At 42.7% G+C, this 26,048-nt stretch overlaps 1 protein-coding gene across 1 annotated transcript; it reads right to left on the bottom strand.

The window, feature by feature from the left end:
- Positions 1 to 1,597: 1,597 nt before the first annotated feature.
- Positions 1,598 to 22,509, bottom strand: LOC131191263 (E3 ubiquitin-protein ligase TRIM58-like). Its single transcript, XM_058169247.1, has 6 exons — positions 21,899 to 22,509; positions 15,221 to 15,316; positions 6,300 to 6,530; positions 4,138 to 4,160; positions 3,434 to 3,534; positions 1,598 to 2,717 (listed from the first exon to the last, which is right to left on the bottom strand). Exons 1-6 carry the CDS (start codon positions 22,328 to 22,330, stop codon positions 2,134 to 2,136), a joined length of 1,467 nt encoding a protein of 488 aa, XP_058025230.1. The 5' UTR covers positions 22,331 to 22,509; the 3' UTR covers positions 1,598 to 2,133.
- Between the last annotated feature and the right edge of the window lie 3,539 nt (positions 22,510 to 26,048).

The raw sequence follows: 26,048 nt of genomic DNA on the forward strand, positions 1-26,048 counted from the left end.
ACCCACATGCCATTATTTAGTCCAGACTACAGGCAACTATTGGATCATTCGCCAATAATTTTTAATGTATGTATATGTACATTCAAGAGAAATTATTTAAAACATTCCCACCTCTGCAAGAAAAATTATTCTGTGACAACTATTGGATTTGTCCTGCAAAAACAGATATTAGCACTGGGGTGTTATAATACTTACAAACACGCATAGCACAGTTGGACTGTGTCATTGGTTTAATTCAATGTTTCTCAGCCTGCATATGTGTGGACTTCAACACTCAGAATTTCCCAGTTAGATAGAGAGGGAGATAGAGAAAGAGCAAAAGAGAAGTGGGGGGCATAGTTAGACAGTGAAAAAGGGAGAGAGAGAGAGAGACAGATAGACAGACAGACAGACAGAGACAGAGAGACAGAGAGACAGATTAGAGGAAAAAGAGAAGAAAAAAAGTAATTTGAACAAAGAATTAAGGAAAAGGAGAGGTGTAGAAGGGGAAGGACAGGAGATAGTCAGAGGAAGACATAACAGAAACAGTGAGGGATTTTTAAAAACCACACATACAAACCACAGGATCTGAAGAAAAGGTCTCAAAAAGGTCTCAAAAGGGCCGCGGTGTGGCTCAGGCTGTAAGAAGCCTGTTATTAAAACACAGCTGCCTGCAATTACTGCAGGTTCTAGTCCCACCAGGCCCAAGGTTGACTCAGCCTTCCATCCTTTATAAGGTAGGTAAAATGAGGACCCAGATTGTTGGGGGGGCAATAAGTTGACTTTGTAAATATACAAATAGAATGAGACTATTGCCTTAAACACTGTAAGCTGCCCTGAGTCTTCGGAGAAGGGCGGGATATAAATGTAAATTTAAAAAAAAAAAATTAAGCATCTAAATTTAAGTCAGACTTCCCTCAGATGATATAAACACTTTTCCTCACAGAAAACCCTTTTATGTCAATTCAGTTTCTTGCTGTTTTGAACTTCTGCATGTTTATTCCACTGGTAAATTAAATTAAATGATTTGGATATTGTAGCCATTATTATTTCTTTATTTCAGGTACTTTTGTATCACTTCCAACAGAGGTATCCAAGCAATTTACAAAAGATGTGGAAATAATATTAACTAAAATAAATATCCTAAAAGTCCAACATCAACAACAACAACAATAATAATAATGACCAATGCTAACATACATCCTTGGTACGTACTCCATCACCCCCTCAATCCCCATGAATTGTTTTTCAGGTCCCCTTTTAGATGGAAAAAAAAAAGGAGGGGACTCATTTAGAGGTAAAGGGCTTTATGACAGAAAAACTGTAGAAAGGCAATATTGCATGAAATTACAGAAATAAGCTACCGTATATACTCGAGTATAAGCCGAGTTTTTCAGCACATTTTTTGTGCTGAAAAACGTCCCCTCGGCTTATACTCGGGTCTATACGGCTTATACTCAAGTTGTTTTTTTTTTAAGCCCCTCGGCTTATACTCGAGTATATACGGCTTATACTCGAGGTTTTTTTTTTTCTTTTTTTCACATTTTACCGGACTGAAGCCCTGCCGGTGCAGTGAGAGGGCGGGGCGGGGGAGCCGGCAGCCTTCTCTGCTGAGGGAGGAGGTTTCCAACCGGTAGGTGCCCCATTTCCCACCCTCGGCTTATACTCGAGTCCCCAGTTTACCCCAGTTTTTGGGGTAAAATTGGGGACCTCGGCTTATACTCGGATCGGCTTATATTCGAGTATATACGGTATGCCTATTCCATATCCAAAGATCTATTTGGAAACATTTTTCTGATGCAGGAATGACCTCTGTCTCAGAGGGTGAAAATGTGGTAAAGAGACTCAGAGGAGAATAGCATAAGTAAAGAATGCCCCAAAGGTGCTTTTTCCAAGAGGCAACTGGACTTTTTGGTTTTTCTTTGAAGACGTTTCGCTTCTCATCCAAGAAGGATGAGAAGCGAAACGTCTTTCGCTTCTTGGATGAGAAGCGAAACATCTTCAAAGAAAAACCAAAAAAGTCCAATTGCCTCTTGAAAAAGCACCTTTGGGACAACCATGACTTGGATGACTGAGAATCTCCATGGACATAAGTAAGGAATAGCATCACCTGGTTGTCCCATTCCAGATTAAACGCTTCGTGTGGAACTGGCCCTAGAGGTGTGAAAAGGTCTCAATGGCCAGAAGAGAAAGACTTGACTGATCTTTGGCTGGCTGGATAACGAGGGGAGCATCGTTGAGACCCCCAGCCCGGATTCCAGGATAGAAGTAAGGTCGAAGGGTCTCAGAGAAGGAATCCAAGAAGGTAAATATGTGGGACCCGGTATCGCTATTATAGAAAGAAACCTCTCCTGCGTCGTAGTCCAGGAAGATACCAATCAGCTTTGGCTTTGCTCTGAGCGCTAGTTCTGTGAGTGGAGAGGTAAGCGCTGCATACTCATCCCCATTCCTCAGCCATATGGTCCAGAACCCTATTGCCGGCGAGGGGGTGAAGATACCTTGGCGGCTCACTGATTCTTTGCACACTCCCAGTGTCCAGCTGGACTTGCCTTCCACGCACACCACCCAGTAATGTCTTCCAAAGGTGAACTGCTCACGGCCCATTAAACAAGTACATGTTTCAAAGCGAGACGAGCTCTTGGGCAGATCTTGCCTTTGATCCATCACTTGAACGCTGAGGAGATCCTCGGATAAGAGCAGGTAAGGATTAGCTGTATCCGGATCAAAGGTCACCGATGCTGAAAGCAGAAATAGAGACCATCTTGTTTTTCCAGCCATAGCAAAGGTATACCACTGTCAAGTTTTTGGGTCAGGAATACCATTGTCAAGTTTTGGGTCAGACTTTTAATTTGCCCCTCCTTGTCCCCAATGACCTTGTGATGCTAGGAGGGAAACCTGTCCAAATCCCTGAGATCCATGGTCAGGTGAGAACTTGAACACATAACCTAATCTAATACATTAAGCCAGGGGTGTCAAACTCGATTTCACTGAGGGCCACATCAGAGTTGTGTTTGACCTTGTGGGGTGGGTGTGGCCAGGGTAGGTGTGGCCAGCTCGACATTGCTCCTGTCGGGGATGCTTGTGGCGGCCCAAACACTCTACCGGTGAAAACGGGATCCCAAGCTCTGTTTTCAGCTGCAACGGCCTCCTGCAACTCTCTGCCAGTGAAAACAGCTTGGGGGTGCCACCCTAGTGAGCTCCATCCAGAGGATTGCAAGTAGCTGAAATGGCCTTCTGCAACCCTCTGCCAGCAAAAACAGAGCTCGGGAGGGCCGCACTCAGCCCTCCCAAGTTCTGTTTTTGCTGGCAGAGGCACTGTAGGCCGGTCCTTCACTGTTTCCAGCACAGCCCCACGAGCCAGATCTAAGCATCCCGTGGGCCGGATCTGGCCCCTGGGCCTTGAGTTTGACACCCCTGCATTAAGCCCAGCATGACATAAGCACCTCTCAATTACCATTGTATCTTTGCAATGACTCCATCAAGCCAGGAACATCATAGGAGTCTTGCAATTCCATCGAAATAGGCTGTGGTTCTTTCAGGGATAGTCCTTCACTCCTGGGGAGAAATAGCAATAGCGCTTAGACTTATAGACCGCTTCACAGTGCTTTACAGCCCTCTCTAAGCAGTTTATGGAGTCAACGTATTGCCCCCAACAATCCGAGTCCTCAGTTATCCCACAGGAATTAAAAGCAGGTCATTCTTGACATATAAGAATTTGTTTTGCAACTCTTCAAACTTATGGTAGCCCTAAAACAAGCGACTCCTCACTCTTATGACTATTAGAGCATCCCCATCGTCCTGTGATCAAAAATTCAGGCTCTTGGCAACCAGCATGTATTTATACAGTTGCAGCATGCCAGGGTCATGGGATCTCCATTTGTGACCTTCCCAACTGGTTTACAACAAGCAAAGTCAATGGGAGAAGCCAGATTCGCTTAACAACTGCAGTGATTCATTTCACCGTCACAAAAAAAGGTTGTAAAATTGGTCACAACTCACTTAAACAACTGCTTTGCTTAGCAACAGAAATTTTGGGCCAATTGTAGTCCTAGGTTGAAGAGTACCTATAAATGCAAGCCTTTATCTGGAAGCAAACGTCAATCAGGATTTATTACAAAATTAAACCTGCAAATAATTGTCTAAATTTAGTATACTAACCTGGTCAAGGTCCTTTTTACATCCTAGAAGGAAAAAACAAAAAATATGGTAAATGCTTTAGTATGTTTTTAAAACATTGCTGAAAGAACTTATAAAGAATCCTATTGTTAAAGCTGCTCTATCAAACGTTATACGACAGGGGTGTCAAACTCAATTTCATTGAGGGCCGCATCAGGGTTGCGTTTGACTTTGGGGGGGGGCAGAGTGGGTGTGGGCAGGATGGGCGGGCTCAATGTCACTCATGTCAGGGGCGCCTGTGGTGGCCTGAGCGCTCTGCCAGCAAAAACAGGCTCCCGAACTCCATTTTCAGCTGCAACAGCTTCCTGCAACCTCTGCCAGTGAAAACGTAGCTCAAGAGGGCTACCTGCGGCCTTCCCAAGCTCCGTTTTTGTTGTCAGGGGCACCACAGGTCGTTCCTTTGCAGTTTCCAGGGTGGTGCCAAGGGACAGATCTAAGCACCTTGTGGGCCGGATCCGGTCCCTGGGCCTTGAGTTTGACACCCCTATTATATGATCTGTTGCTATTTTTTGGGAGGAGGGTAGATATTTTGTTTTTAGTCCTCAAGGTTCTAAGGAGTCCAGTTAAAATGTTGGGTGGGGGGAGAGGAATGATGCTTTCAGCAGCTTTGCCATTTTCTTAAAATACAACCTCAGATGTTGTCCCTCAGATAACATAGGGTTTAGCACAGTGCTTGGATATTCTAGGACAGCAGTCACCAACTGGTGGTCCGTGGACCACTGGTGGCCGTGAGAAAATTTTGGTGGTCTGCAGAAAAATTATTTGCATTTTTTATATTGCACTAAATCAGGGGTCCTCAAACTACGGCCCCTGGGTTGAGTTGAGTTGGCAAAACAACTCAGTTCAAATTGGATCTGATGGAGAAGGAGGCTCAGCAGAAGCCACCTCACTGAGGACTACGAACATAGGCTTTCCAAGCAGAGGGAAGACCTGTGGGAGTGCAAGGCCAGGTGCTGGGGCCTGGAGGCTCAGCGGGCTGAGATGATCAGCCAGTTCCAGGCCATGATGCGGTCCCACTGGAATAAGGTCCTCCAGCTCTTCGCCACCAGTGGCACTTCCCTCCAGCCTTTGCCCAAAGCCCTGTACCAGGAGGCCGAAGCAGACCCCAAGTTGGAATTTTTGCCCCCCCCCCCCGACCCACACAAAAAGACCCCGAAGGGGGGGACTCTCTGCAGCAAAACAAACGTTCATTGCACGTATCCAGCCCAGGGGCCGTAGTTTGAGGACCCTTAATTTAGTGCAATATAAAAAATGCAAATAATTTTTCTGCGGACCAGCAAAATTTTCTCACGGACCATGAGTTGGTGACTGCTGATCTAGGATATATGCAATTCATAGCTTATCAATCACTTTGTATACTACCTCAACTTCCAATGTCACATTGCTCAGAAAAAAACATAGGATACAATAGCAACCACAAAATTGAAAAAGCTTCCCCAGAATCCAGTCCCATTACAAATGCAATAATGCCAGCTTCTAACTGTTGGAACTTTAAAATTCTAGAAATGGCAATGAGCCAATGTTGCCTTCTGTTCATTCTACATTCTATCCTTTGGCAGCACCAGTTCTGGAACAATTTCATGATTAATTATACAAGAAACACAGCAAAGCAACACGAAAAGAGAGTTGCAAGAAATTATTGAGCTCTTTAGCAAAGAGTCCCTGCCGATTTTACTGTTGTGCTGTTTACTGTAGTGCTGTTTCCTTCCCCACTGAAGTGGTACCTATTTATCTATTCACATTTACTCATATTTATTCACATTTACATGCCTTCAAGCTGCAAGGTGCAGTGGTGGATTGTCCCCGGTTCAGACCAGTTCTATAGAACCGATAGTAAAACCGGCGGGAGGCTCCGCCCACTGACCCGAACATCATCAAAAGTGATCTGCGCATGCGCGGACACGATGCGAACTGGTAGTAAAGGTAAGTAGAACCTACCCCTGGCGAGGTGGGCAGGAGTTAGGCGCTCACCCCATTGCGCAATGCTTGGGACTGGAACCCGGGCTGTTCCAGTCAACAAGCCTAGCATCTTAGCCACTGAGCCCTTGCGCTGCCCTCTGTAGCAAGAGGCCATGGCAAATGTGCTGCGTGTAGCCAGTGCTTTCTCTTGCTCCTTTCAGCTGGCTTATTCTGAACGACCTCACCTTGAGCAAAGCAGCCGCAGGTTTTTGGCATTTATGTTCCATCTCTACGATGAGGTTTTGCAGTCCAGCACACTGCTCAAGAAGGAAGTCTGAATTCCTCTCCAACTTCTTCAGTGTTGCCAGCTCTTCCTCCTGAAGATGCTTCAAAAGCAGCTTCTCCTCTTCAGTCATTGCCTGGCGGCGTTTTTCAAACCCTGATACGATGAGTGCTCTCTGTTTCTTGACTTTGTTCTAGCAGGGGGATTGAGAGAAAGCAGTGCTGGACATTGGATGATTCAAACTAATATTAAAAGAATATATTAAAACATTTCTTTAGTATGAGAGAAATATTTTAATAAATATTAAATATTTATTAGTAAATATTAAAGTATGGTTAATATTAAAATAATATTATATTATTTTCCTTAATAATGCTAATTCCCATTCAGGAGGTAACATTGAAGCACCTGCCTTTTCTAGAGTGAAAATAATCCATTAGTGAGCATATATTACCGTATTTTTCAGAGTATAAAATGTACCTTTCCCCCCCCCCCCCAAAAAAAGAGGGTGAAAATCTGGGTGTGTCTTATACTCCGAATGTAGACCCACCCAGCTTCTCAAATGGAGGTTTCAGAGGCTGAAAAAAGCCTCAGAAACGAAGCTTCAGAAAAAAAGCCTCCAAACAGAGCTTCAGAGGCTTTTTTTCTGAAGCTGTTTCGGAGGCTTTCAGAGGCAGGAAAAAAAAGGTTTTTTGTTTTGAAATAGAGTTTTTGAGGTTTCAGAGGCAGGGAAAAAAAGCAAAAAAAAGCAAGGCACAGAGCTCACAACCAATGACCTGTTGCTAAAATTCACTTCTGGGAACAGCTGATTATATTATAGGTGTTCCGGGAGGCCAATCCACCTGCCAATAAGCTTTTTTCTTATTTTCCTCCCCAAAAACTAAGGTGTGTTTTATACTCTGGTGCGTCTTATACCCCGAAAAATACGGTAATTACAATCAGGATCAAATTAACATCCATCAACATATGACCAAGGAGCAATGGATAGTGAATAAATCCATTACAGATCTGCTTTAGCTCAAAGCAAATTCCTACCCACATCCAGATGCCAACAACAAATGGAGCCCTTCATTGTCCTGCCCCTAAAAAAAAAAATCATTCAAACTAACAAAGTTTGTACAAGGTAATATAAAAGGAATGTAGCTTTGGGGGAAAAAATAATAAAGATTGCTACTACTTAGATCCTTGTGCAAATGATCTACTGCCGTGTTGTGAAATGTGTTGATTTGCCTAATTTGTCTCTATGTACTTTATTTTATTTTTTGGTCTTTCATTGCCGCTTCAGTGAATTTACCTGGGGCCCACCTTAAGCTGACCAGCCCATCCCCAATCTTTCTTGGTTCTTTTTACAATTGGTTTTACATTGGATATCTTCCAACCTTCTGGACCAGAACGGAGGGACAAATTACACGGTTTTGTTTTCAGCAATGCTTAAATCTTTGTCACCATCTGTACTTCCTGGTTTTCCTGTAACCCGCTTTGCTATTTCCCAACATCATGTTTTGTATGTATTTATACTGAAAACTGCCAAAATGCAATGTTTTATTGTAGCGGATTTGTGGTTTGCCTTTAAAGCGTTAAAAAACAAACTTTGTAACTGTAAGAAAGTACAGCAATATGTTTATCTCTTCAGAATTCTTTTTTCCTGCTGAGTTTTGAGTTGCTCTGGGTATTTTAGTTGATAATTGGTGCTTGGAGATCCATATCTAAGCTACTAAGTAAATTTTAAATCAGTGCTCAAGGACAAGTCGGAGATGCAAGTCGATTGTGGTTTGATCTGGGGAAAATGTTAGTAAGGGGCGTGCATAAGAGCACCAGCGTGCCTACCATCCCCGTCCTAATGTTCCCTTTAATTGTATTCATTTTATGTATTCAATTCATGCTTATACTTATATATATATATTTATTTTTATTTTATTTATTTATTTGTCATAACAGTAGACATAAGCATAAGCATGAAGTATCTATACAACATATAAGTATATATATGGGTATAAGCATGTAATAACTATATAAATTGTATATAATGAAGGAAACAGTAGGACAGGAACGATAGGCACGTTTGTGCTCTTATGCACGCCCTTTATAGACCTCTAATATGTACATATTATTATGTATCATATATATATATATATATATATGTTTTCTGAGGTTTTCGCGGGTGTTTGTATGTAGGTCTTTGGTTATTCGGGTTTTCTCCCGTGTAAAATTGGAAGTGTCTTGGCGACGTTTTGACGAAATCCCATTCGTCATCTTCAGGCTAGGTGTTTACAGCTTCGTGTTTCTAGGAGAAAAGCTTCTCCTAGAAGCACCTAGAAACACCTCCTATTGTATATATGTATTATGTTCATATTATCTAATATGTACTTGACAAAATAAATAAATAAATAAAATAGTGCCTGAAAATCAAATTGCTTTTTATGGTTCCATTTGCTCTGGGGAAAATAAGTTTGCTAGTGCCCAGAAATCCAATTGTTTTTTTTAAAGCACAGCTTTAGGGAGTTACCCAGAAACACTAAACTGGTCTATGCAAGCCGAGAATTTTGTGAATCTTCTTTGTGTGGGAAGGGATTTCCTTTCTGTAATCTTTTCAGCCAGAGCAGCCCCATAGTTTAATTGTAAAGAGTCTCTGGCAAATGTGTCATCCTTCCTGCCTGTGGAAGTTTAGCCACATTCCTTATAACCGAAAAAGCGAAACAATGAACTGCGGTTCTTTCACACATAATGATCCCTAACACCCACCCACCCACCCCAGGCAAGGGTCAAGAGTCTTTGAGAGACTGTGAAATACCTTACACACAGACAGAGGTCAGGTCCTCAGAACCAGCTCCTGACCCTTGTGGGATCAGGAGGTTATCACGGGGTCTTTTAAGCTCTCCAGGTTCAATAATGCTTTTTTTATCTTTGAATCTGAAGGGCTTAAAGCCGCCTTGATACGCCAACAATTTGAGCAACTGTGGATCTTTCCCAACATCTGAGCCAAGTAGCTAACTGCTGACTCACTTCTGGGTTGTAAAAGAGCTTGCGGGAAAGAAAGCAAACACACCCGAGGCAAATACACGTGCAGTAAGTATGTGCTGGCACTTCTTGCCTCACTGAGAATGAGGAACCGGCCACATAAATCCATCACTTCTTTGGCACTTTTTGCCCTGCTTCTATTTCTCCTATGGGGCTGTTCTTCACTTCCCCCAACTACTATACAAATAGGCCCCCATAACTGTTTTATTTTCTGCCGTGGACTTCTGTTGCCTTTATCTCACATTCAGTCCACCTGTAGAGGCAGCATAAAGTCATTTATTCTTATTTCAGTATTAAGACTGTGTTTTTTTTTATTCTTTACCCGATAGGATTTTTGCTGTGATAAATTTCATGTGGTTGGTGATGCAGTCAGAATTTAGGGTCATTTTAGGCTTGGTGGGTAAGCTCTCTTCCTTCCCCCCACAACTGGAAACTGTCCTTCCTTGACCATTTTGGCTTGGCTGAGAGATACCGAAGTTACACAGAGGCATCTGCTTTATAATACTGACCAAAGCTTAAGAGCTACTCAGACCTCAATTTATGGACTACAAATAAAAGAACACTTTTCCAACAGCAACCACAGCATGATAGACTTTTGTCTCAATATACGCCCCTACAAAAATCTTCATAATAATGGTATCCCAAATTACAATTTCAAAAAAGCCAACTATGACCTTATAAACAATGACCTCTCATCTCTTGACTGGCAAAATCTGTTCTCAACCTGTATCACTGCTGAAGACCACTATAGAATTTTCCTACTTGAAGTCAATAGAGTCATTAAACTTTACATACCACAAACCATTACCAAAATTAAAAAAAACAAATTACCCGTATCAATAAAAAAGCTCCAATCCAAAAAAAAAAAATCCCTCTGGAGAAGAAACAAAAAGGGCTATGTAGCAAATTTCAAAAACTGCTACAGAAATATATGCAACCAAATAAAAACTGAATGCACCAATTATCACACCAAGCAAGAAGAAAACTTTCTGCGCACAAATTCCAATCGTGCTTTTTATAATTTTGTGAATAACAAACTTAAAGACTTAAGATCCATCCCACCACTAAAAGAATCTAACAGCAAAGAATATAATGATGAAACAGTTAAAGCAAACCTCTTTAACACATTCTTTGGCTCAGTCTTTGTTAACAGTAATGGCTCATACCATCATTCCGCAGTGGTACCAACAATGAGTACAATGACCTAACACATATAGACTTCACAGAAGATAATGTTGAAAAAGCTCTTCGCAAACTGAAACCATCCCTATCTGTTGGACCTGATGGACTATGTGCATATGTCTTAAAAAAAACTTTCCACTAATATAGCAGAACCCCTAAGCATAATCTTTGAAAAAGCTTTCACAACCAGTTCCCTTCCCAAACTTTGGTCACTAGCCATGGTCATCCCTGTCTTCAAAAAAGGAGACCCCAGCCTAGTAGAAAATTACAGACCAATCTCTCTATGCTGCGTCACCTGCAAAGTAATGGAATCTATAATCAACCAATCCATTACCCTCCACCTAGAAACAAACAACCTACTCTCTAATAAACAATTTGGTTTCAGAAAAAAATTATCATGTAACTTAAAACTTCTTCACTGCAAAAACATATGGACTACAAATCTTGATCAAGGCAAATCAATAGATGCAATCTACATAGACTTCTGCAAAGCTTTTGGACTCAGTAGTACATGATAAACTTATCCTAAAACTAAAATCCTATGGCATTTCAGGATCCCTTCACAATTGGATATCTGCTGTTCTTTTTTTTATATAAGAAAGTTTTATTTTTACATTCATATCCAACAACTCATCCAATGTACAGTCATATACAATTAGTTGGGCTTGCCCAGTCACCACCCACTCCTTTTAACTCTCTTCCCTCTTCTACCTTCTTCTACTTTCCAGACCTTCCTCCCTTTCTCTTATCTACATCCTCTCCTCCCTCCACCCTACACCTTTCTTCTCCCTCTTCTACCCCTCTTCCTTCCTCTTCTCCCTCTTCTACCCCTCTTCTCCTCTTCCCTACCTCCTACTCTCTCCTCCTTTCTCCCTCCCCACCATTCTAAAATGGTAGCTGGACAGACCCGACCCTACATTAATTATATTTATACATCTTCAATAATCCCTGTACATTAACCATCACTCCATCCTCTACCCTCATCCCCCCCCAGTTCCCCTCCCCCTTACCCCCCCCCCGACTTCCCAGAACAAAATCAAAACTAACAATCATAATCCAAAATAAATCTTAAATTATAAACTCTAGTCACTCCACACATAATCACACTCTCAATTCCCCTCTTTCAAATTAGCGGAAATTTTTGCCATTTCTGCCAGATTTGATACTTTAAGTGTCCATTCTTCAATTGTAGGTAATTCTTCTTTCTTCCAATATTTAGCAATCAAAAGTCTTGCAGCTGTTATTAAGTTCAAAATCAATTTAGTCTCTATAGCTGTACAATCCATAATTATTCCTAGTAAAAAGAACTGTGGAGTAAACTTAATCTTCTTTTTCAGAACGTTCTGCATAATCCACCATACTTTGATCCAAAATGCTTTAACTTTTTTACAAGTCCACCATATATGGTAATAAGTGACATTTTCACAATCACATCTCCAACATTTAGTCTGTACATTAGGATACATACATGACAACTTTTTGGGGTTGGATATCTGCTTTTCTGTCTAACAGACAAGTGATTAAAATTGGCAATGCTCTATCAAATCCTGTTCCTGTCAAGAGTGGCGTTCCTCAAGGTAGCGGTTCTTGGACCAACACTCTTCATACTATACATAAATGATCTTTGTGACCATATCTCAAGTAATTGTGTTCTCTTTGCTGACAATGTCAAACTATTTAACACCACCGACAATACATCTACCATTCAAAAAGACCTTGATCATCTAACCACTTGGTCTAAAACTTGGCAACTTCAAATCTCAACCAGCAAATGCTCAGTCTTACATATTGGAAAAAAGAACCTAAATACTAAGTACATGCTTGATGGACATTACCTTACAGATGACCCCCATTCTGTTAAAGACCTTGGAGTTTTCGTATCAAATGATCTAAGTGCCAAAGCCCACTGCAACTACATAGCAAAAAAGGCTCTAAGAGTTGTAAACCTAATCTTACGTAACTTCTTTTCCCAAAACACTACACTACTAACCAGAGCATATAAAACATTTGCTAGGCCAATTCTTGAATACAGCTCACCTGTCTGGAACCCACACCACATTTCTGACATCAATACAATTGAACGTGTCCAGAAATATTTTACAAGAAGAGTTCTCCACTCCTCTGAAAACAATAAAATACCTTATGCCACCAGACTTGAAATCCTAGGCTTAGAAAACTTAGAACTCCATCGCCTTCGACAAGACCTAAGTTTAACTCATAGAATCATCTATTGTAATGTCCTTCCTGTTAAAGACTACTTCAGCTTCAATTGCAATAATACAAGAGCAACCAATAGATTCAAACTTAATGTTAACCGCTTTAATCTAGATTGCAGAAAATATGACTTCTGTAACAGAATCATCAGTGCTTGGAACACATTACCTGACTCTGTGGTCCCTTCCCATAATCCCAAAAGCTTTAACCAAAAACTTTCTACTATTGACCTCACCCCATTCCTAAGAGGACTATAAGGGGCGTGCATAAGAGCACAAAAGTGCCTACCGTTCCTGTCCTATTGTTTGTTTGTTTTTTCTTCTTATATACAGATGCCTATACTTCCTTATATTACCTCATATATATGTCTATATACTATGTAACCTTTTTGTGTGATGCTTATTATATATTGCTGTGATAAAATAAATAAATAAATAAAAATATTGCATACTCATATATATGCTTATATATATATATAGTTATTTCATGATTACGCTTATATATACTATGTGACTAAATAAATAAATAAATAAAATAAATAAATAAAAACTCCTTTTATATGTTTGGGTTTAGCACTTTTGAAAAAGTACTAGACTGATGTTAAAAAGAATAAGCATAATGCTCTCTTGGACCAGTTCTGCCAGGTATGTATTTCTGATCCTGTTACCAGTCAGTACATTATTATATTTCTTTTGCTTCTGCTGACAAAGGATATCATATGGTTCTAATTCTTACTGTTTCTATTACTTGGGGGGTGGGGGAGGACAATGCTATTTTATCTACTCCATGAGTTACTTCCTGGTGTAACAGCCTCAGGCACCGGCTCTCAATACTGCCATGCTCTTGTAATACTCATTGCTGATCACTCTTTTCGGCTTCATTCTTTTCTTGACATTGGGAGATCTCATTTTTGGATGCTGATATAATTTATTTCAGAAGAATGCTACAGCTCTGCAGCAGTGGTGGGTTTCAAAAAATTTTTATTACCAGTTCTGTGGGCGTGGCTTGGGGGGGCGTGACATGGCTTGGTGGGTGTGGCTTGGTGGGTGTGGCCAGGGAAGGATAATGTAAAATCTCCATTCCCTCCCAATCAGCTGGGACTTGGGAGGCAGAGAAGAGATGGGGGCGGGGCCAGTCAGAATTTTTACTACCGGTTCTCCGAACTGCTCAGAATTTCTACCACTGGTTCTCCAGAACTGGTCAGAACCTGCTGAAACCCACCTCTGCTCTGTAGAGATATAGCCCAAATTGCACAGGTAACAAGCACAGAATATCTCCATACCTGCAAGCTAATGAGCAACATGGAAAGTGGCCAAGCTAGCCATTTTGAGCCTTTACCTATATTTGTCCATCATCATCCACCACGCATTAAGGACAGGAGCTGTTGCTTGTTCTTTGCAGAGAGGCTTTGTAGGAAGAGATATAATGATGCTTTCTTCACTTATCCTCATGAGCCGCGGTGGCGCAGTGGTTAGAGTGTAATACTGCAGGCTACTTCTACTGACTGCTGGCTGCCTGCAATTTGGCAGTTCAAATCTCACCAGGCTCAAGGTTGACTCGGCCTTCCATCCTTCTGAGGTGGGTAAAATGAGGACCCAGATTGTTGGGGGCAATATTCTGATTCTGTAAACCGCTTAGAGAGGGTTGTAAAAGCACTATGAAGCGGTATATAAGTCTAAGCACTATTGCTATCCTTCATTAAAATGTTAAAAAACAGCACCACTTGTGGCTTTGCTCTTGAAGGATAGAACACAGGGATCATCAGTGAAGGTACTTTTCCATTGATTCATGGAGTGCAATACAACATTTTAATGTACCTGCCTAGCAATTCCCTTAATATTTCTACTCCTTCGTGATTAGTGGGGTTGGTTGAATCTCTTCTTTGGAATTTGCAGTGCATATTTGGAGCTGTATACAAAAACTTTGTATACAATAGTGGCGAATATCTGTAGCTCAGGTGTAGGATGAGGGTGGAGGTTTGTTCTCCCAGTTGGTTTCTATGGGTTGGTTTCCGAACATTTTGTTACCAGGCTAGGTAACATCTTCAGTGGAATTTAGAGGATGTCATTGTCAGCATTCTTCTGTTTATGAAGGCTTTATGTGGTCAGCAGATCTTGTGATGTGAGGTCACAGCAGGTCAGGGTCACAGCAGGTCAGGGTCTTGTGATGGGTCTTGTGATGGGTAAGGTGTGGGTGTGTCAAGTGAGGCTTACTGAAGATATTACCTAGCCTAGTAATGAAACGTTCAGGAACCAATTCACAAATTCGAAGAATGAAACTCCACCCTCACTTTGTATACCATCCTGTTGAACTTCTAATAGGCTGTAGTTGTCTATGCACCTCCCCCACCACAAAGCTAGCAAGGCATTTAAAAACACCCCACTGAAGATTCTGCATATGACCCTATTAGTTAGGACTCAGGGTAAAAAAGAGCTAGTCAGAGTCAGGGGGACATGATTAGGGGCTTACCTTCCATTGGTCTGTTTTTTCCTTCTCTTGGACTTCCAGCTTTGTTGCTTCTGCCAGTGTTTTTCTGAGAATGTCCATAGCTTCCTGGAGCTTCATCTAAGAAAGAAAATGCACTTGAGGCCTGGATATAGAAGTATGAATACACCTTCAAAGTAACATACTCAGATGAAATTCAACTGGATCAGACCGGATTGGGCCAACCGGTAGGGATGATTTGAATCGGTTCCCCGAACCGGTAAAAATCACTCTGGTTGGCCCCGCCCATGCCGCCCGGTCGCCACTCAGCCCTCCTGGCCGCTCACTCATCCCTTCCGGCTGCTCGCCCCACCCACCCACCCCTGCCCTATATATGTTGCCTTTGCCACATGGCCCAGCTAATTGCTTTGCTAGTCATCTCCCCACTCAGCTCACCAAAGGTAAGCAATGCATGCCGCCCGCTCGCCCTTTGCCTGGGTCGGGGGCTGGGGCCCAGGGATGCACCATTCCCTGAGGCCCTGGAGCTGCTGCTCACCTCAACTGGGTCAGGGAATGTGCCATGGGTGAGTGGCATGGCTGTGAGTGACATCGAGTTGGCCATGCCCACTCAGTCACGGGACCCCCCACCAAGCCATGCCCAAAGAACCGGTAGGGGAAATTTTTGAATTTTACCACTGAACATAATATACTGGGAAAGTTGGGGGCACAGGGGTTGGGATCTCCAAAGCTATAGTTCCAAGCAGCCTCAGCTAGTAGGTCCAACAGTGAAGGAGACATTGTAGTCAGTGGTGGGATTCAAATTTTTTTACTACTGGTTCCATGAGTGTGGCTTAGTAGCCGTGGCTTGGTGGGCGTGGCAGGGGAAGGATATTGTAAAATCTCCATTCCCTCCCCATTCCAGGGGAAGGTTACTACAAAATCCCCATTTCCTGGGACTTGGGAGGCAGAGAATAGATGGGGGTGGGGCCAGTCAGAGGTGGTATTTACCGGTTCTCCAGACTACTCAAAATTTTTGCTACTCCAGAACTGGTCAGAACCTGCTGAAACCCACCTCTGGTTGTAGTTCAAGTAAACTTTGTAGAACCACAGGCTCTTTTCTTTTCTTCAGGAATTGTTACTGTGTGAATAGAATTTCTCTAGCAATAAGACTGTCATCTCAGGACAGGGATCTCTGGCCCACAAGATGATGTTTATGCCTAACAACTCTTGGCTAAAGCTTATCTGGGTTTACCAATGTCCACAGTGACATTCATCCCTGGATCTACTTAGAGCAACAACTCCAAGGAAGCTTTTACTGTTAACCCATCTCTGTTTAGATGTATCATTTATAGTTGACAGAAGATGAGACGACTTCCGGTGTCCAGCGGCAACGGACGTCTGGAAGGCTTCTCCTGCCTCCAGCGCCCGAATCCGGCCGCCGCCGAGGCCCTTAGGGGCCAGGTGTTCCGAAAAGGACACCTGCCGCACGGACGGCTCGCCAGGGGTCTCCCAGCCGACATACAGGACTGTGGGGACCGATGCTGGCGCGTCCTAGGCTTGGCGGGGTTTGGAGGCCACAGGCCGCGGCCATTATTTTGGTCGTCGCCTGGGCGCTGTGCCCGTGACACGGGGCATTGGATTATAACTGCAGCAGCCTGGTGGTGAACAGGGCGGAGAAGAATTGAGGAGGAGAAGGAAGGAATATCGGTTAATGTGGTGGAGTGCTCCGGTGCGGGGGTTTTCTCCCCTGCGGTTGGAAGGAGCACGAGTTATTCTGGAGAGGAGAACTTAAAATAAGAAGATTACGGTTTTGTGGAGCTCTGGAGAGAAGAGGTGATGGAGAAATTTAGGAGGGAAGGTTTGAGGCCCCCTCCTTCTGGGGAACAGTGGTGGCGTCCAGCTTCCGCCTTCACTATGAGAATTTTGATGACATCACTTCCCTTGACTTCCTGGTTGACTAACTGTACTCTGGACTCGTTGCTCCTGTGAGTGCCCCTGGTGGATCCGGAGGAAATTACAAGGATACTGTGCCTGCCTGAGGATTTTGTATTTTTTTTCCTTAATGGCAAGGTCAGAGACCAACTGCTGGAGAGATGGAGAATTTTGGAAAAGTTATCTAATATGGACAAGAAATTGGATGAAATAAGAGCAGAAATTGTGACTATCCAAAAGGATTTAAAGGATACTCAACAAGTTTCAGCAGAAAACAAGCAGAAAGTGGAAGGTTTGGAGGGTGAGATGCGGGCAGTGCAGAAAAGAGAGGAGACGACAGGCAATGCTGTGCTTGGACTACAGATGGATAAAATGTCTTATTTCCTTAGGTTTCAAAATTTGGAAGAAGTGGACCAAGAAGACTTGAGAGATGTTGTGACTAAATTGTTGGGAGAATTTCTTGGGAGAGGTGTTGATTTCATGAATTGGGATGTGGATCGAGTTTATAGAGTTAATTCGCAATATGCACGCACGCATGCAGTTCCCAGAGAGGTTCATGTCAAATTTGTGAGAAGAGGCGAGATGAAATTCTTAGAAAACATAGGAGTGGGGCACTGATTTACAGGGGCAGGAGATAGCCATTCTGAGGCAGATTCCCAGACAGGTACGTGAAAAAGAAAGAAATATTATTTTTGTCAAGCAAATTGTACCAGAAGGAGTGGGCTTCAGATGGCTGATGCCAGAGGATTGATGATTTTCCGGGAGGGCATTACGAAAAAATCAGTACAATTGCGGAGGCTACGGCCTATGTGGAGGAACACAAAGCCCTCCTGGAATCAGATGACCCAGGAATTGAAGAAGCGGAGGTTATAGATCATGGGGCGGAAGCGGCTGCCGCTGTTGCGGCCCTGGAGTTGGGTCAGGCTGAACCCAGAGTTCTGAGATCCAAAACTAGGAAGTGATAAAGATATTTGGGATTGTGTTGGTTTTCCTTATTCTCTTTTGTACGATATTCTGTTTATTCTTGACCCTTCTTTATTACGTATTTAAAATTTGTAAACTTAGCTACTTCGTGTCACCTGCTTGCCATATGGCTGTTGTATGTGTTAAAAAATTTGAGTAAAATTCTTATTTTAGATAAGAAAAATGAAAATTTACCATACCTGATATGTATTTGTATAAACCTTTTTTTGACTAATAAAAACTTTTTGAATATAGTTGACAGAAGATTACCAACTGGTGAAAGCAATTATTGGAGAACTCACTGAACTTAGAGATAAGGTTCAAAAAACTTTTATACCTCAAGCTGACATTTAAAGCACAGGCACTCTTTAATTGTATGATAAGAGGGAACGTTCAGCAAAGTGTTGAGGAAACCAAATTTCAGTGGAGGAAGTGCTTTACATTTTCCCAAGGGCTTTTCAATGCAAAAACAGCATGACCTGGTTCTCCCTACTTCCTGTGGAAAGTAGGTTTTATGAGAAAGGTTGTGAAATGTGGAGATAAGCTTTCACTTCCACTTTTCCACTTATTTTTAAAAAGACAGGAAAAGAGAATCAAAAACCGGCAGCAATGGTGTGAGCTCACTGCTGCTGCAGGAGGAACAATTTTGCCACAATAATATGAAAAAGAGAAAGAAAAGGGGGAATGTACTCACATTTTAATGAATAACGTCAGAATTTCTATTTATTGTCCGGTTGTGTTCTGTAGCAGCTGCTATATAAAAATGGGCGGGTGGGGGGGTGGATTTGACTTTTTTAAAATCCAATTTATCTGTCTGCTCAGGAAAGCTCATTTGGCTTAATTCTGCCCAAGTTGTAAAAACCGAAGGAATGTGTAAAAAAATGCAAGGTGGAAAAAAAAAAGCTAACAATCCTAATTCCTAAATATCATGCGTAGAAGCACAAGGATTAGGAAAAATTGTTCAACATCTGTTGTAAAAAATCACTGCCATCTACAAATGTCGTAACAGAGGTGTTTCTAGCTGTTTGTTTTTCAATATATACATTTGTTAGAAACATTTTTTCTTTCAGATTATTCGTTTTGATGGTCAACGCCCATAGTAAATTTAACCAGGGAAGTGTATAAATTTAATTTGGGAGCAATTTAAAATTAAAGCAATTAGCAAGTTTTTATCTTACAGAAACATCTCTTCTAACGAGATGGTCATGGATTGGAAAGAAAGGAATGGGAAGGAGAAATTGGTCCAGAAAAAAAGAAAGGATTTTTCTTAGATGTTATGCTTAGATCATACAAAAAAAGAGTGGCACAATTTTGCACAATTTTGTGGATGGGTATACAGGAAACCTGTGCTCTAATTACTAATATATGCTTCCAAAACGAACAAAAATACCCTTTCAAAAGTAACATTTCTGGGAAAATCCGCTTTGTAACATAATCCTGCTCAGTACATTCCTACGGTAGTTCCCCATGCACACACCCATGCTCAATATAGCCTTTGGGAATAAAAAGGGAAAAAAATGCATAACCTTTGGTCAGGGGTGAGCTTCAGAAATTTTAGCAAGGAGTTCTCTGCTCAGTTGCTGGGTGGGCCTGGCCACAGTGGGCGTGGCTTAGTCGGCCTCCTGCACCATGGGGGGGGGTTTGCCCTCCCCGGGCTCCGGAAGCTTTCCTCGAGCCTCCAGGCGGGCGAAAACAGCCTCCCCAACCTCCGGAGGCCCTCTGGAGGCCAGAAACGGGCCCGTTTCCAGCCTTCCCAAACTTCCGGTAGGCCTGTTGTTTGCTCTCCCCGAGCCTCCGCGCACACTGCACTTACCTGTATCCAAAACGGGCTGTGTGGGGACTCCTGAGAGGGGTGGGGTGGGGTGGGGTGGGGTGGGGTGGGCGGGGCCAGCCAGGAGTGGGATTTGGGGGTTCTCCAAACTGCACAGAATCTTAGCTAGAGGTTCTCCCGAACCCCTGCCAACCCCCAGCAGCCCACCCCTGCCTTTGGTTCTAAGATGCAGATCTTTTTAGAAGCTATAGCTATTGTAAGAAGCAGAGATGTATAATTTGGTTCAAATGAAACAAGTTGATGGATAGCTTTTTATAATTCTCATATTACAGCGAGGGACTTATCTCTCTTAACATTTCGCAAGGACTTCATTGTTATTGCTTTTAGTAGACTACCAAAGCAGGCGATTACTTGTTTAAGAGGGAGGGAAGTAAGCTTTTGGATTTCCTCAGGAGTTCCCCTAGGTCCGTGATGGCAAACCTATGGTGGCACGCGGAACCATATCGGTGGGCACACGAGTGTTGCCCTAGCTTAGCTCTGGTGCGCATGCACGTGCCAGCCAGCTAATTTTCAGGCCTTCCACGCCCACCAGAAGTCTGGAAACAGGCCATTTCCTGTCTCCCGAGGGCCTCCGGGTGGGTGGGGAAGGCCATTTTTGCCCTCCCCAGGCTCCAAGAAAGCCTCTAGCCTGGGGAGGGCAAAAAACGGGCCTATCAGGTCCAGCGTGCCATCACATGCCAAAAGCGGGGGGTCACATACGCAGCACGGGGGGCAGGGCACATTGAATTATGGGTGTGGGCACACATGTGTGCGATCCTCCCCCTTGCTCCCCTCGCTTTTGGCACGTGATAGCAAAAAGATTAGCCATCACTGCCCTAGGTTTCTCTCCATCCTACTGCTACCTCTTCAAGGCTCAGAAATGAAACAAATTACGAACAACATCCTCTCTGTAAACTTGTAATGTTGCATGGTGAATACAGGAGGTCTTGGAGAGTCCAGTTTGGTTAGTCTATAATTGTTGCATGAAGAAAGTGTGAAGAGCAATTGACATCAACCGTGCAAATAGTTCCTGCCAGGCTTCATTTGGAAATTTCTCAGTTGAGAGGAAATTTCTCTCTCCTCTCTCCCCCCTCCCCTGGATTATAGGCAGCATTTAAAGAAAAGCAAGGGATGGGAATACGAGGAAATATTGCCTTTACAATATCTGCAACTTTGAAAGAATCTTTCAAGCTAATCAAAACAGCATGGTGTGATTCAGAGAGAGAGATCTCTAGTAGCTAATGATGTAAGAGTTTGGAAGCTAAAAGTGCCTGGATGGGAGGCCACAAGGAGACCCATATGCGCTACTTCAAGAATCCTAAAAAGCAGAGAGATGGAAGGCAACATCTCTCCTCCTTTTAATGTTCACCAAACTTCCCAGAATTGTTCTGCAGATCCATAGAGCAAGGGTGAAGATTGAATTTTCCCAAGCAATATGCAGTAAGGGTTTTGAGAGTAGCAAAATTAACCTTGTATTACGTTCAAAAAGCCTAACTGATGTTCTTGGCACAGTTTTATAGCCCTTCAAGGCCAAGGGGGTTGAGAAAGCCACTTCATCTTTTATGTATTTTTTTTCCCACCAATATAAAGTTGAGGGTCATGCAGGGCTTTTCTTAAAAAAACAAAAACGAGAACATGTAGGTCCTCACAATTGTTAGAAGCCACAATGAGATTCCTTGCATGAGAATATTATTGTGTAATTTATGCTAATTTTGTCACTCTGTACCTTTTGAATGCGATAACACTACCCTTCCAGCAGAAGCCCAAGGATCAAGGAAGAACAGTTGAATTCCGCCTGGACAATTTGAATCTAAGACCGGTAAGAGTTTTCTGCATTTATGCTTCATCTATATACCCCACTTTCTCTCCAACAGCAAAGGAGGTCTCCCTTCCAAAACAGCAACCCTATCAGGTAGGCTGGACTCAGTGAGCCACTGAGGATTTGGACAGGCAAAGAAGCCCAGCCTGTCGTCATTCATAATTCTCTGTTTGGAATCCAAACCCAGCTTCCTCCTTACCTTGTAATCTTGAGCTGCCTCCTCAATGGTCAGGACCGAGTGCGTCCGATGCTCCCGAGATTTGTCACACACCAAGCAAATGGACTCCCCATCATCCTGGCAGAAAAGCCTCAGCTTTTTGCCATGCTTCTCGCACAAGGCCTCAGCAAGGCCTTGGCTGGGCTTCCGAGCCAGCCGCTCAATACCCTCCACAATATTGGCCAGCTGCTTATTGGGGCGGGAGCTGCTTAGCAAAAACCCCACCCGGCACTGGGGGCAGAGAGCTGCCCCGGTTGTGGAACCAGCTCCTCGCTTGCAGTAGTCTGAGATGCACGCCTGGCAGAAGTTGTGGCCACAGTCGATGGTCACTGGGTCCCTCAGATACTCCAGGCAGATGGAACAAGATACCTCGTCCTGAAGCCTCTCCACGGGGTCGTCCACCGAGGCGGCCATGCCTGCTTAAAAGACCATTAAAATCCACCCAGAGATGGACAGCAGTCTCATTTCCAAAGAACTGTCAGCACACGAGGGAGCGGTTACAGCAGGGAGGAAGTTTTTGGGCAAGAATTTCCTCCTTGGAACCCTTCCACCCGTTTCTTTCTCTTGTTGACGCTTTTCATTCCAGACTAAGACAAGCACACGGAAACCAAAATGTCTTTTGCAAGGAGATAGACGGGGAGGCGGGGAAACAAGACTTCAGCCAAAAATCAAAGTCACCACTTTATGTGATTTCCCAAACGAGGTAAATAAGTTTCGAGGGTGCAAGGCAAACAAGGCTGGGTTTCTCGGATTCCTGCAGAAATCTGTGTGATCTGAATTCTCCTCCAAAAAATGGTCTGGGGGATTAGAACTGTGCATGGTTATTGATGATTTGGGGGTGGGGAGAGGGAGGAAGGCAGAAGAAAGGCAGGAACGAAGGTATTAAATTTCATTAAAATAGTATGACCTCTTTTTTTCAAAAGTTTACTAGTCCTTGTTACTATGCAGACAAAACAGCTAATTTTCTTATTCAGGGCAGGGCCTTCCCAGGAGATTTCAAAACAGCCCAAACCCTGAGAGTTACTGAGAAATACACTCTATCTATCTATATTTCCAATATGAGATACCCACAAGAAAATCCCAGGAAAATATTTTTCCAGCAGGAAAAACCCAGATAGATGTGATATCCATTTACTGTTAACTCTTAACAGTAAATTTAAGCACTGACTAACACTGTCTTTTCTTTTTAATTAAAAGGATGTCTGCCATGACCTCACAGAGTTGCTCAGAATTGGGTGGCATCTAAATTAGATTATAGATTATATATATTGATATATTGACCATCAATTGTGTTGTAAATGTTGTACCTTGATGAAGGTATCTTTTCTTTTATCTACACTGAGAGCATATGCACCAAGACAAATTCCTTGTGTGTCCAATCACACTTGGCCAATAAAAAAAAATTCTATTCTATTCTATTATTATTTGGGATTGGTCACATAGCCGGCCAAATGATTAAACTGGATTTGGCATTTTAATCCACCTATCGAGTTCTTCACTCCCAAGGACCTGGGATATAGACAGATGTTGTTTGGTGGTGTTAAAGAAATTGTCACAAGAGGTAAACTGTTCCAAGTACAGCTGCCTTTTGCAATTGATGCAAGTGGTGATTTTGTCAGTGCCATTGGTATCCAAGTGGTGCTTCATACATACATAATAACAGAGTTGGAAGGGATCTTGGAGGTCTTCTAGTCCAACCCCCTGCCCAGGCAGGAAACCCTACACCATTTCAGACAAATGGCTATCCAGCATTTTCTTAAAAATTTCCAGTGTTGGAGCATTCACAACTTCTGCAGGCACTTACTGATTGTTCTGTCAGGAAATTTCTCCTTAGTTCTAAATTGCTTCTCTCCTTGATTAGTTTCCACCCATTGCTTCTTGTTCTACCCTCAGGTGCTTTGGAGAACAGCCCGACTCCCTCTTTGTGGCAACCCCTGAGATATTGGAACACTGCTATCATGTCTCCCCTAGTCCTTCTTTTCATTAAACTAGACATACCCAGTTCCTGCAACCGTTCTTCATATGTTTTAGCCTCCAGTCCCCTAATCATCTTTGTTGCTCTTCTCTGCACCCTTTCTAGAGTCTCAACATCTTTTTTACATCATGGCGACCAAAACTGAATGCAATATTCCAAGTGTGGCCTTACTAAGACGTTATAAAGTGGCACTAACACTTCACGTGATCTTGATTCTATCCCTCTGTTTATGCAGCCCAGAACTGTGTTGGCTTTTTTGGCAGCTGCTGCACACTGCTGGCTCATATCTAATGGTTGTCCACTAGGACTCCAAGATCTCTCCCACAGTTTTGGGTTTTTTGCCTAAATGCAGAACCTTGCTTTTTTCACTGTTGAATTTCATTTTGTTAGTTAGCGCCCAATGTTCAAGTCTGTCAAGATCCTTCTGTATCTTAATAATAATAATAATAATATCAGAGTTGGAATGGATCTTGGAGGTCTTCTAGTCCAACCCCCTGCCCAGGCAGGAAACCCTACACCATTTCAAACAAATGGCTATCCAACATTTTCTTACAAATTTCCAGTGTTGGAGCATTTACAACTTCTGCAGGCAAGTTGTTCCACTGATTAATTGTTCTAACTGTCAGGAAATTTCTCCTTAGTTCTAGGTTGCTTCTCTCCTTGATTAGTTTCCAACCATTGCTTCTTGTTCTACCCTCAGGTGCTTTGGAGAATAGTTTGACTCCCTCTTCTCTGTGGCAACCCCTGAGATATTGGAACACTGCTATCATGTCTCCCCTAGTCCTTCTTTTCATTAAACTAGGCATACCGAGTTCCTGCAACCGTTCTTCATATGTTTTAGCCTCCAGTCCCTTAATCATCTTCGTTGCTCTTCTCTGCACTCTTTCTTGAGTCTATCTTCTGGAGTGTTGGCTATTCCTGCCAGCTTGGTGTCATCGGCAAATTTGATGAGTTCCCCATCTATCCCCTTGTCCAAGTCATTGATGAAGATGTTGAAGAGTACTGGGCCTAAAACAGAGCCTTGCGGTACTCCACTGCATACTTCCCTCCATGTGGATGTAGTTCCATTGAGGACTACATGTTGAGTGCGGTTGGTCAGCCAGTTGCGAATCCATCTGGTGGTGGTGCTGTCTAACCCACATTTTTCTACTTTATCTAGTAGTAGGTTATGGTCTACTTTATCAAATGCTTTGCTGAAGTCCAAGTAAATTATATCGACAGCATTCCTCTGGTCCACTAATTTTGTCATTTTGTCAAAGAATGCAATGAGATTAGTCTGGCATGATCTGTTTTTGACAAACCCATGTTGGCTTTTGGTTATTACTTTGTTTGCTTCTAGGTGTTCAATGATTCGTTGCTTGATTATCTTTTCCACAATCTTCCCTGATATTGAGGTCAGGCTGATAGGTCTGTAGTTTCCTAGATCTGTAGTTTCCTAGATCTGTTTCCCCCCCCCCCTTTTTGAAGATGGGAACTGCATCAGCTCTTTTCCAGTCCTCTGGCAGTTCCCCTGTGCTCCAGGATCTTTGAAAGATATAGTTCAGTGGTTCTGAGATCTCATCTGCCAGTTCCTTCAGAACCTTGGGGTGTAATCCATCCAGTCCTGGTGATTTGAACTCGTCTAGGGTAGACAGGTATTCACTTACCATTTTTTCCCCTATTTTAACTTGTGTTCCTAATCTGTTGTTTGTGGTGCTGTTTTTGATAGGTTGGATTGTTTTTTCCTTTTGTGTAAAGACAAATGCAAAAAATGAGTTAAGTAGATCTGCTTTCTCCCTGTTGCTTGTCACCTTCTTGCCACTTTCTCCCAGCAATAGGCCAATTGTTTCCTTGACTTTTTTCTTGTTTTTAACATGTTGGAAGAAGCTTTTTTTGTTATTTTTTACTTTTGTCGCTAGCCTTTGTTCGTTGTGAGCCTTAGCTTTTCACACTTCATCTTTACAGGCTCGGGCTATTTGCTGATATTCTGCCTTAGTTATTTGCCCCTCTTTCCACTTTTTATACTTGTCCTTTTTGTCTTTCAATTTATCGGATAGTTCTTTATGCATCCATGCTGGTTCCTTTTGAGATTTATTATTTTTCTTCTTCATTGGTGTTGTGGTAGACTGGGCTTTTATAATCTCACTTTTCAAAATTTCCCAAGCTTCTTGAGTTGTT

Source organism: Ahaetulla prasina, chromosome 2 (assembly GCF_028640845.1).
Source record: "Ahaetulla prasina isolate Xishuangbanna chromosome 2, ASM2864084v1, whole genome shotgun sequence".
Classification (NCBI taxonomy): Eukaryota; Metazoa; Chordata; class Lepidosauria; order Squamata; family Colubridae; genus Ahaetulla; species Ahaetulla prasina.